Genomic DNA, 11,659 nt, shown 5'->3' on the forward strand with positions numbered 1-11,659 from the left:
GACTAAACACAAACAATCGGGCGCTAAATCTCCGAAGTACGAACCTGGTAACTTCTTGCAAGCATTCAGATAAGCATTCAACTATGAGCTGATCAGCGGAAGGGTACCGGTATATCTTGACTACTTTTAGTTTGTTTCTGCTCCATATGTCCAGCAGGACAGCATTAGAGAGCATCTCATTATCTGAGTGTTATTTTGATCAAAATGTGAACGTCGATGCAAAGTTTGTAAATGACAATACATAAACTAGCTGCTTCCTTCAGCACTAAGTTTGCTAGAGAGCAGCCATTTTAGTGAATCGTTCGAAGGTACATAGGACGCAATAATATATTAATCAAGAGTGTCACCGTGAAATGAAATTCTATGAAGACAGGTGGATGTATCCCCCCAGTTATCAAGTATTTGAACCAGTACAATGGATGTTTGAACTGGAGAGAAGGTAGAAAACATCTGTTGGCCTCCTTCCGAAGGCATGTAGACAATTCTCGCCACTTCCATAAAGGCCGTGGAAGAATTGAAGATCGATGGATCGAGAAGTTGTTCAACTACGACGAAATCCTCCCAGGCTGACAGTCTGCGAGCATCAACCAGGATATTCTCTTGCGAGACAAGGGCTTGCATAACGATGACTCTAGGAGCCTGCCTGAGCTTGACTCCAGGGTCACCGTCGGGAGAATGGATTGTGAATCGATTCCAAATGATGGAATCCGATAGAGCAATAGCGATGTGACCTTGTGAGCCTGCAAATTTCCAACAGTTGGACAAAAGAACCTCCTCCTCTAGAACAACACGCGGAGGATTCATGTGCATTTGCGTTTTATCATAGCCCCTAAGGACTGAAATCAGCCCAGCCACGTACGAAAGAGGACTCGATCCTTCAGTAGGAGATGTGAGCGCCGGCAAAACTTTGGCGCCGTTATTAGCAAGCCCAAAGTCTAATGGAAGAAAATTTCGGGAGGGAGAATCAAGGAGAACAGGAACTTGCAAGACGGAGGTCTCCTGTTCGCTTTGTGTGGTCGTCGTAGTGGTAGTGGCTGGTCGAGGAGGATAAGGAAACTGCGCACTCGTTGCAGGCCCAAAGAGAGCATCGTTATATGTGGAAACTGTTTCTGTCGGTGCAGCTTCAGTTCTACCACAGAGACTAACGTAGTAATCGGCATTGCAGTTGATCGCACGCAATGGCGCGAAGAGGTCCGGGAGAGCACAACTACAAATGACACCCATAGTGGTGCACGACATTCCAATTAGCTTCTTCGGCATGCGCGCTGAAGGGAAATACTTCTGAACAAGGTACGCCAACACAAGGGGAAGTGTGATCAAAAGAGTAAATCGATGATTGCCAAAAAGCTTGCACAAGACTGTTACAACACACGTCCAGAAAGTGCCTCGAAGAAATGTGGGGCTTCGTACTGCACTCGTGCGATTTTCGGTTCCATTGTCTTTCAAGCGATAAGTGTCAGTTTTTCTCCTACGGTTGCAGCGTTCTGGGTTTAAACGTTGGGCCTAATATCAGTTGAGAAAACAGACACTGCCAATCTAAACCTGTACCCACCTTGAGTATATTAGGCTCTGAAGAGTCAGGAAGAGTGAACCGTTGTGCGTTGAGTCCTTGCAACAACATGAGGGTTCCGCGTGAAAAGTTTTCATTCGGCTCACGCCACTCGATGACGCGTAACAAGATCATAATCAAACACTTGGCTCATATGAATGTTTCCGAATCTTTGAAGGTATAATAATCATTTCAAGTATACAAGGAAGGTACGGTATCAGGACAGCTTCAGTTTAGAAGAGGATGATCTTTAGGCAAAGGACGGTCAGAGCGCCCCTTCACTGATAAAAAGCGTTTCGCTTCACTGCAAATAAGATCAATACTGTGCATTGACTTCATGATCAGTGGTATACATACCGTGCGATGTCGCCGGGCAATTCCAGAGAGACAGCGGGCAAAGGAGACAAGATATTTCGCCGTTCTTGATATTCTGTGAGCCAGGCTGGATTGTACCAATTGATTGGTAATTGTAAAGACGCAGCGTCCGCTTGCATGACCATGTCAACCCTATTCGAAGGATACCGCGGATGCGGAAGCTCTCCAGGTGAATACTTGCCATGATCCAGGTAGCGACCACCCATATACCAGGCGCTCAGTAGGGCTAGGAAGTCGGCTAACTCTTGCGAGCGCCACTCTACCTGTGTTTTGTAATACTTTCCGTCCATACCAGTTTCATCTCCACTCATACATTCTGGTGTAAGACGCCGTATGAACTTGGCAAGCTCACCCAAAGGGCCTGGATGGTAGCGGTAGATTTGGTGGAACGCCTTGATGCGCCGATGCAAGAGCTGATATTTGCAAAGGATTAGAAAATGAGAGCAGGCAAAAAATGAGGCCTACTTTATGTCGCCGAGCCAACCTTCTGGCGTGTCGTTCATCATCCTTTTCCCGTGTTGACTTCTGCCTTCCCTGCAGGGCAAACTCTCTTTTCAGCTGTGTGATATGCGCAATAAAGGCTTCATAAACGTCTTTCTTCTTATAGTTCCCGAAGCCCTCCTGAGACCGAAAATGCTTGCAAAAGACTTCGGCAGCAGCTTTATTCCAGGCTGTCCGCCGACCGTGGTGCAGCTGCAAAACAAAGTTCTGGACAGTCGGACCGTCGTGTCTGGAATTGGCAAAGTCCTTAATGGTTCCCGGCGAAATGGTAGCTAGAAATTTCCCTGTCGGAGTAAGCGGTTCCACACGGGTTTCGTCGACGCCCAAAATTCCCAAAAGGACGCCGGTCTCGTTACGAACTAATTCCGCGAGATAGTTTTTACCCTCAGTTCTATGAGTGGGCGGGTTGTATAACTTGGGAGAGAATTCTGAGTCTGCAGATAAATGCTGATCATTGCTGTCATGTTCAGGGCGTGCAAAAGAAGGTGCAGCATTATCCGAAAGAGCACCGACATAGCGATAACATCGATTTAAAATTGCTTCTAATGTGTCAATATTGATGTTGGGGTCATTCATCTGGGACTTGAAGTGAGATTGCTAAAAGTTGATTATCATCATTGAGTTCTCATAGTTGATGACGGGAAGACGCACCATAGATAAGGATTTCACACCATTCTGGACCAAAGACGACAACTCCCCCATTAGGCTAGCCAGCACTTCATCTTCATTAGAGTAAGTCTTGGGCATTGGAGTATCGGGAATTTCTGTGAGAGGCGAGAGTCCTCGTATATAGCTTGCATTAGCTGTGTCAAACTGCTGAGGTCTAGTATCATTCTCGGCATCAATCTCAATCCCATCTCTGGATGCTCCCTGGTCCATTTGCACGTCGTCATCTCCATTGAACGATTCATAGTTATTATGGTTGTTGCCGTCACCTGAACCGTTATTGGTATCGTGAAATAGATCGGCATGATCGTCCGAGTCGAAATATCTATTCGGATTTTGTTGATAACAGCCGTCTTGAGCGTGCTCGACGTTAGGATGTTGGCCCATAGCAGTAGTGGGACGGAGTATTGGGCCATCTGGGCCCATATAAGGAAGAGGATTTGGGTAAATCTCTGGTTCCTGTATTTCTTCGATGGTGACACTGGGTCTCGTATTCGTAGGATTGACATCAGGACGGGGAAGGGGATCATCCGAGCCCGAATTGGAGCTCGGACGAGAATCGGCGCTCAACATGGCGTTGGGATCGAAAAACCTTGTTCCGTCGTCCGATGATTGGCAATTGTTCTCAGCCCATCCTAGGCTGAAATCCGCGTCATTGCTATGGAGTGCATAGTCATGGGCATGATGAAGTAGATTTTCGTAAGCCACAGGAATTTCCGCGGTAGACAGAAGAGGTACGTTCAAAGGTGCAACATAAGATGTGCCACCTGGGTCCACTGACATCTCGTCTTGCGATGTGAACCAATCTTCATTATCTCCCGGTTCATTATCAGGTTCTCCGTGAACTACGTCGAAATCAGCGTAATTACCCGGCGGTGCATTCCAAGCATGGACACCTTCCGGAAAAGAAGACAAATGAGGCCTACTAGAAGGTGTGTCAAACATGTTACGATATTCAGCTGACATTGAGGACAACATACTGATTATTGACGATTTCGACATGGTCATCAGACTCACCAATATTGACATCGAGCCACACTGGGTTGTCGTCACATCTTTCTTCCGCGTCGAGGTTATAGCTTACACCGGTATAACGAGGCCGGGGAACCGGACTGTTCCATATAAGATGATTTTCCGCAACAGGCGAAGGTAGCGAAGGCGAAGGCATGAAAGAGGGCTCGTCACCTGGCTCACATACACCCCCTAATATATCATTTTCTCCAACGAACCATCTTCCACTGGTGCCTGGTATGCTATCATATTCAGATACAGCGATATTGTCGTGAAATACCCCAGGATGCTCAGGATCGGAGTGAACGAAGTCTTGGGGCGCACTCCAAGACATGAAGTTTTGCGCAGAGTGTGACTGAGATACGCTGAATGACTGTGCAGTGGAAGTTTCCACTGGCTGAGGGCCAGCGTTGTAGACAGTTGTAATATGCTGGTCGTTGCTAGCTTCAGCTTGGCTGTCACCCCATTCGTGTCCTACGTCGTTGCTATAGGACACATGGGTATGATCAGGAAGTTCAGGATAGGGAGCAAAAACTTCTGTAATGGTCGAAGGAGATGAATTCCAGATTGCGCCAGACGACTCGTCGTTGGTATCCCAATATTCCATTGACATACTATCTTTCTCGTCGTAAGACCCTTCATTACCACCGGCCTCTTCATCTCCTTCGTAGTCCGCGTCGGGGCTGTAGACTGAAACAGTAGGACAACCATTGTGAAGATCAGTATTAAGCAGCACCTTTTGTACATTTTCTGCTTGAGGAGGTACGTTTGAAGAGGGAGGAGGAGATACGTTCAGAGAGGGAGAAGGTACGTTCAAAGGAGGAGATATGTTCAATCTGGGAGGATGAAGTACAGCATTGTGCACGGAAATGTGATCAACCTCGTCATCGCCCTGATACTCGTTGGTATAATATCCATTTGCATCTTCGACAAGATTATCCGTTTCACCTGTTTCTTCAGTATACCACCAAGGTGGAGCCTCAATATCCACCATTTTTACACTTGCAGTCCTACTTTCTTCTTTGGAATTTGATAGGGAGAGAACAGGGATTTCTTGTTCGATCTCCATATATCGAGATTGAGATAGATAGTCGAAAGATTCAAGAGGTTTAAGTTGATTGTCTCCTTCGCCCACGTCAAGAAACTCCGCAACGGGGGGGTTAGGTTCGGAAAATCCTATGAAATCTCGCGAAGGTGGAAGATTTGATTGCCCCCACTCCTCCCGATCCTGCTCCTGCTCCTGATCCAAATCTTCATAATACCCGTCAGCAATATCATGTTGGTCAGAGTTCGATAGGGAGGGACTGGCGATGTCCTGTTCAATGTCTGTGTATTGAGGTTGAGTTTGAGAGTCGGGAAATCCAACAAATCCTGATTCTGGATATAGATGATTATTGATTTCGTCCCCCCCCTCTTCCTGATCCTCTTCCCGGTCCTCCTCTTCCTGCTCCTGACAAGGATCGTAGAGATTTATCACAGCGCTGATGTCTTCGACGTCGGAGTTCAATAAACGGGGAGTGGGGATGTCTCGGTCGATGTCCGCACACCAAGATGCAGGAGGTCCTGACTGCTCTGTTCCCTGACCATATTCAGGAAACTTCGTAACAGGGAATTTCAATTTCTGAGAGACGCAATCACCAGCTTGTGCCTGTTCCCAATCATCCTCCTCCTGCTGTGGCTCCTGTTGCACTTCCCTAATCGCCGGGGAGCCATCATCAGTGAAAACGAGGTTCGCACCATGTTCAAGCCCAGATAGACGGGATCGATTAGGGAGCGCCAATGAAGAAAGATTCCGAGTCTCTTCAATCTTTCCGGCCTCGAGTTCATGTGCAGAGGCGAGGTAAACATCTTCGTAAGAATCACTATTCGGAGACTGTTCCTCGTGCCCGTTTCCGACCACGAGTTCAGAAATTGCAGATTCGGTGAACACTTCCTGAGGAAAATGGGTTTCGGTGGTCATGGTTTCAGGATCTAGATGGCTCGATCGATTATTGGTCAGGAGTCTATCCTCCTGCTTTCCATCCTCATTACCAGCCCTGTCGGGCTCGACTGGGTTTTGGTAGATGACAGCTGGGTTCTCCGTTTTGAGGGACATGACGCCTTCGTTGGCTTGAACAAGATAATGCCCCTCGGAGGACATGAAAATGGCGGGCGCATCGTGATCCAGACGGGAATAGGTCGAGTGGTCGACTATGACAGGATCACGACGAGAAAAAGAATTGGAAGAAGTAGGTCTCCATTGGGTGGAATTTTGGAAAGTGCTAGCCGAGCTCATATACTCCTGATCTCCTTCTGAGAGCATTGCGGTGCTGGCCACATCTCGTATATGACTTGATGGCTCTTCGAGGTCGTACCCGTCCTCCAAAATAGAGCGAGACTCCCCAGTGACAGGATCGTAGGGGGAAGAAAGCGGACGGCTATCGTAAAGGGTACTGTTGTCCGTATCCTGATCGAGATCCATGGTCTGCAGCGCTCGGAAGGCGTGTTTAGATAGATGACTCCTCGCATTCGAACCACAAGGAATACTTGAAGGTCCAGTGATCATACGAAACGTCCCTGGGATGACTGAAATCAACGGATGAACGCTATGGAAGGATATCATGCATCACCCACCAAGGTTCTTACGCACTCTCGGAGACTTTTTGGCTCGCGAACTTCGTACGACATGATCTGTATCGTTCGCGTTATAAGTCTTTACGTCGCAATTGACTAGATACTCACGAATGATGTCACGGAGTTTGCGCCGCTTTGAAGGAGGAAACTCCCTTCCATCGTTTGGGCCTTGAGCCACGCCAGTAGAATGATGACGATCGGGTTCCTTGCGCTTCCGTCCAGCGACCATCGCCCCAGCGGCGCCCGAGGTAGAGTTGTCGTCCGAAACCGAGGTTCGAGAGTTATTGCTCATTGTAAATAGTACCTATGAGAAAGTGATCATGAACAACGGGAAACGAATGAATCGGGGAGAAACTGACCAAGTACGACTAGCGCAGTTTGTAATTGACGTTCAGGTTGAAGATGCATCCCCTGGGCGCAGAAATTGATAGTACAAAGGGACAAAGGACTTGACATGTTCAAAGAGATCCCTTAACCTTCGGCTCTAGCCGCATTCGAGGTCTTCTATTCGAGGTCTTCTAACCTAAAATTAAGCAAGTCCAGCAACTATAAGTTGCTGGAACACACGCCCTTAGGCATATGCATTGGGATCGATGATTATAATGATAAGAATAAGAATAAGAAAAAGAGTATTCGTAGCTGTAGAGGTTAGATTGTATATGCTCAACTATTCAGCGACTCACATCGCATCTATGATAGGTCACATGATGACCCGTCAAACGTTCTGCCGTACCGTACGCGTGTGATGCAAATATTATCAAGTTAGCGTCGCTCATGGAATTTCTGGGACCACTTAGGTGGTGTATCGGCTTTGACTTTGGTCATACAGCCTTCATTTTTTCAGATCAGAAAATCGAAGGGTCACAAGCTTGAGCGGTATACATGTCGTAGCCTTTGTTGAATTCCGACAATACGTAGTTGTCAAAGGAGCAAAGGGTATTGCTTGTAATTCTCAGAGACTGTGTGGCCCGTGGATCCTGCAAGCAACACCTATAAAGTACGCATATTGTTCACTGAATTCGCCCATTCCTTACAGCTCACTTTTCGCTAGCTACATTTACCATGATCAGGCTGAACCAAAGAGAATGTCACGACAAAGTGTCCCTAGGCTGGGTGGAAGTTTTCAAAGGAGAGGGTCCCGAACACCGAGGACAAGTATACGAGGAGAACATTAATGAAGACTTGGAGTCTGAGTGGCAAGATGAGCATGACGACGACTACCTGGTCAGTGGCAGGTTCTTTTTTTCACAAGGGCACTCTTACATTGCTTTTCTGAGTAGGGCTCGTTGACTCTTATAGAGCGACAACAACAATGGATCGATCTGGGCAGCTACATCATTCACAAACTGCGGAGACGCCTCAGAAGAAGAAGTGTATTGAATGAACAACTTGTGCGAGAGAATGCACGTCTTCGCAGAGAGGTAGCCGCACTAAAAGGAATGGTCGCAGTTCGAAAACGTGTGTGATGTTCGCCTTAGACGCAGAACTCCATAACTAACAGTTTTTGGACTGTTCAGACAATAGAATTTCCTCGAGGAGGGCATGATTTCTATTTATGAGGAAACCGGAGGCCACTATACCTTTAGACGATGGTGGAGGATTGCCGAAGTTGTGCTGGTTGTACAAGTCTTGTCTGGTTTGAGTTCGTGGTCTAGTTGCAATATCGAAGATAACCGTCTCTGTCGTTGCTGCAGGCTTATATAGTATTGTCTTCGAACATGAATCGCTGAGTATTTAACTTTCAAACGGTCGGAGTATTCGCCATTCGACAGATTGATATAATATATAATATGTGCTGAATTTCTATTCCGTTTAGCTAGATCGAGAACGAACGATGGATTCGGTGTCTAGTACTAAGGTGGATGCGCGTTGTTCTCGACGAGGGCCTCGATGCCCAGACAAGGTGACTTTGTGTATGCTTCTTCAGTTCGGTGAATTGGCCCTTTGTCACGGTGGAGTTGCTTTGTTGACACTATCGGATATATCCGACCCTTGCATTATGTGAGGCACATAGCATGATGGCCTTTGTCTCTAGCTGCATCCTGGGTATGACCATGCACAAAGAACTTGCCTCAAATCTCGAAACATGTGTCCGTCCAGTGGCCCATGTACGTGCATTCTCCTTTTTGTATAAAAAGTGAACGTCTTCTCTTCGTCTTCTCCCAGCTACAGATCCATCGAAATGCCTTCGTTAATATTCGTTCCTTTTTTTGACTTCATAGGCAACAACATACCTACCCTCGCCATGGCGTTCGAACTTATGGCTCGCCTGGCTCGACTCATGTTCCGTTTCATATATGGAACTGCTACCAGAATGGCCTCCATTTCGTGGAAAGCTTTATACCTGTTGACCTTCGTGTGGCTTACTACCGTTCCTCTTCTCAATACGATCAGCACTGTCTTAGGGCCGCTATGTGTTGTTCCCGGGATTGCCAGCACGAACCTCTGCTCGCACTTTATCAGCCACCAAAACTATACAACTCGTCCCCTATGGGCCGACTTCCCTCGTCTTATGAACGCACAAAGTTTGACGTTTGAGCAGCTCTTGGACAGCTCAGTGGGGGGCTCAGGTTTATCACTAGACCTCAAGAAAGCGGAAATGGCTATATCTGACCTGGTTGTCCTCGTAAAGTTCAGCAAACTGTCCAGTAAGGACGTGTTGGGTAGGTGATCGATTCTCATCTATAGGCGTCTGCAACTGATCATGTATCTTTAGGTGATGCGTTGTCGACTTTTGCCCATGATGCTCGTCGTACTGGGCGTGGCCTACAAACCTTAGGCTCAAAGGTTGGAGGTGCTGTTGATATGTGCGCTGATTTCTCGTTCTATTGGCTCCTCGTTGATCATCCCCATTATTATAGGATATTGGCAGTTAACGAGTACGCCATGGCCAAACTCTCCTCCATTCCACCGTCATCTCCTTTCATTTCCCATTCCCTGGTTCCATTCAATTCCGCATCTTCCCTGGAGAAAATATTCCTTGCGTCTTTCGCAGAATCGATGAGCACTCTTTCTACTATCATTCAACGCCTAATCCTGCTTGCCGAAGTTGAACTCTCCAACCTCGAGAAGCTTGAAGACCACCTGTCGATCATCTATGAGATAGTCTGTCGAGAGGATTCGTCGATCTCGTCCGCCAAAGCCGAGCTACTTGGAGAAATCTGGACTCGGCTTGGTGGTAATCGGCGCGAGCTAAAAGGTCATGACGCTCACTTGGAGCTCCTTCGTGGGATTGGCGGATATCGCAAACAAGCACTAGCTCATGTAGCATCTGCGCTACAGATCTTGAGGGCTCTAAGTGACGATATGGAGGATATGAGAGAGAGGATGATGATGCCAGATCTTGTGGGCTCGCAAATTCCGTTGGAAGTGCAGATCAACAGTATCCAACACGGTCTGCAACGACTTAGAGACTCTAAAGTCTTGGCGAAAGAAAAGGAAGAAGGGGCAATGCGGAGAGTTGCGATTGTGGAAGGATAATTTTCTTATGTATGACGATGACCACTCTATGAATCTGAACTCTTCTTCTTCTCCCTCAATCTTCACCGTCAGTGGTGGCTTCTTGTAGTCATATTTCCTATCTCCTATTTATTTCCTATAGAATCTCCGCAGTTTTCGGAAATGCCGAGCCCAATCAAGATCTGATTTAACTGGTCATGCTGAGATTCCACGATGCTACGTCATGCGTGGGAACTCACTGCGTATTCATAATGCATGAACCATCATCACCTCTTTTTGAACGGCCACTTAGGTGACTGTTTCGTTACATGCAAAGACTCTGGTCATTGTACATTCGGAAAGCTCATGATCACTGCTTTGACGTAAAGCCGTTAACTTTTCTCCCTACACGACCAGATTAAAGATATAGGAGGTTCTGAATGCCGAGTACGAGGATGAACATGTTTTCAAAAATTCGACAAAAATTCAGCTCGGAAAAGACGATTCCCTCGGGTTGGTGTGTTACGCTTTTCCCTTTAACAATCGAGCAAGGGTGCGTGTTTGTGCTTCATGCAAAAAAACACCAACAATATTGCTTATAAGTTCGTTCACAATCGTCCATAGCCATCATGTGACCATATCGGACGAGCGCAAAGACCAAGAAAAGACCACCTCTCCGCGGTCAAGGCAGCAACAATTGCGGATCCTTCTCTTCTCCTCTCAACTCGCGTCAAGTATAATAAATTTTCCCTCATGGTGAGATCATAATTCTCTCCTCAGGAGCCTCTCACTTAAGGTCAATTCAATCCCTCTCCAGTCACACTCGCAGCCTGAAATGCACTCTGCTCTATTTGACACGTTTCGACGATTTGATGATTTACGGTGTGAATATGAAGAGGCACGCGTGGAGTGGCTAGCAAAGGCGGACATTGGCTTGCTCGCTACAGCGCAAGCGGCCGAAGCGATTGACGAAGCGTTGTCTGTAAAGTTGGTTCGTCGGAAGACTCTTTTCATTTGCATTCTCTCAATCACGGTCCAGAAGAATGTGGATGAAATGCTCTCGAGGTTTTCTGCGGAAATGGAGGCGACTCACCAAGACCTTAATCGCAACATTGATACACGTCGTGCACAAGCTGCGAATATCTTACTGCGGGCAAGAATTCAAATGGAGGTCGTACGTTTGATGGAGATGAAGATACTACTCCCCAAGGAATTGTGGATGCCAGAGAGTGCTATCCTCCTACAGGTGCATATCTACGTAGATACTGATTTACTACTCTGACATGGACTTCAAGCTCGACGAAATCTTACTCAGATCGCAAAGTGACGGTGATACCAGTGACTTACAAGCCCTTCAGAGGGCTTCGTTGCAGATCTTGTCACGCGTCTTTTGTCGCTTTCTTCAGCCTACGAATTGAATTTCTGTTACTTAGGCTTCCTATGTGAAGCATGTAATGTTAAGTTCACTCGTATCATGCCCCAAGCTAGAGAATCCAATATAATTCG

General features: G+C 47.0%; 5 protein-coding genes across 5 annotated transcripts; 3 read left to right on the forward strand and 2 right to left on the reverse strand.

The window, feature by feature from the left end:
- Nucleotides 1–11: 11 nt before the first annotated feature.
- On the reverse strand, nt 12–1,571 carry C8R40DRAFT_124372 (uncharacterized protein). Its single transcript, XM_046233594.1, has 2 exons — nt 1,553–1,571; nt 12–1,484 (listed from the first exon to the last, which is right to left on the reverse strand). The coding sequence occupies exon 2, from the start codon at nt 1,258–1,260 to the stop codon at nt 331–333; it is 930 nt and encodes a 309-aa protein (XP_046087361.1). The 5' UTR covers nt 1,261–1,484; nt 1,553–1,571; the 3' UTR covers nt 12–330.
- A 2,207-nt stretch (nt 1,572–3,778) lies between these two features.
- C8R40DRAFT_124376 (uncharacterized protein) lies at nt 3,779–7,185 on the reverse strand. The gene is made up of 5 exons (XM_046233596.1): nt 7,075–7,185; nt 6,824–7,019; nt 6,716–6,772; nt 4,109–6,658; nt 3,779–4,016 (listed from the first exon to the last, which is right to left on the reverse strand). Exons 2-5 carry the CDS (start codon nt 7,005–7,007, stop codon nt 3,937–3,939), a joined length of 2,871 nt encoding a protein of 956 aa, XP_046087362.1. The 5' UTR covers nt 7,008–7,019; nt 7,075–7,185; the 3' UTR covers nt 3,779–3,936.
- A 592-nt stretch (nt 7,186–7,777) lies between these two features.
- C8R40DRAFT_1169392 (uncharacterized protein) lies at nt 7,778–8,181 on the forward strand (the record flags this gene model as incomplete). Its single annotated transcript, XM_046231365.1, has 2 exons — nt 7,778–7,939; nt 7,996–8,181. The coding sequence occupies 2 exons, from the start codon at nt 7,778–7,780 to the stop codon at nt 8,179–8,181; spliced, it is 348 nt and encodes a 115-aa protein (XP_046087363.1).
- Nucleotides 8,182–8,960: 779 nt separating this feature from the next.
- C8R40DRAFT_1169393 (uncharacterized protein) lies at nt 8,961–10,195 on the forward strand (the record flags this gene model as incomplete). Its single annotated transcript, XM_046231366.1, has 3 exons — nt 8,961–9,378; nt 9,432–9,522; nt 9,577–10,195. 3 exons carry the CDS (start codon nt 8,961–8,963, stop codon nt 10,193–10,195), a joined length of 1,128 nt encoding a protein of 375 aa, XP_046087364.1.
- A 793-nt stretch (nt 10,196–10,988) lies between these two features.
- Nucleotides 10,989–11,571, forward strand: C8R40DRAFT_1169394 (uncharacterized protein; the record flags this gene model as incomplete). The annotated part of the gene is made up of 3 exons (XM_046231367.1): nt 10,989–11,144; nt 11,193–11,399; nt 11,449–11,571. 3 exons carry the CDS (start codon nt 10,989–10,991, stop codon nt 11,569–11,571), a joined length of 486 nt encoding a protein of 161 aa, XP_046087365.1.
- Between the last annotated feature and the right edge of the window lie 88 nt (nt 11,572–11,659).

Source organism: Lentinula edodes (assembly GCF_021015755.1).
Source record: "Lentinula edodes strain Le(Bin) 0899 ss11 chromosome Unknown C8R40scaffold_13, whole genome shotgun sequence".
Lineage (NCBI taxonomy): Eukaryota > Fungi > Basidiomycota > Agaricomycetes > Agaricales > Omphalotaceae > Lentinula > Lentinula edodes.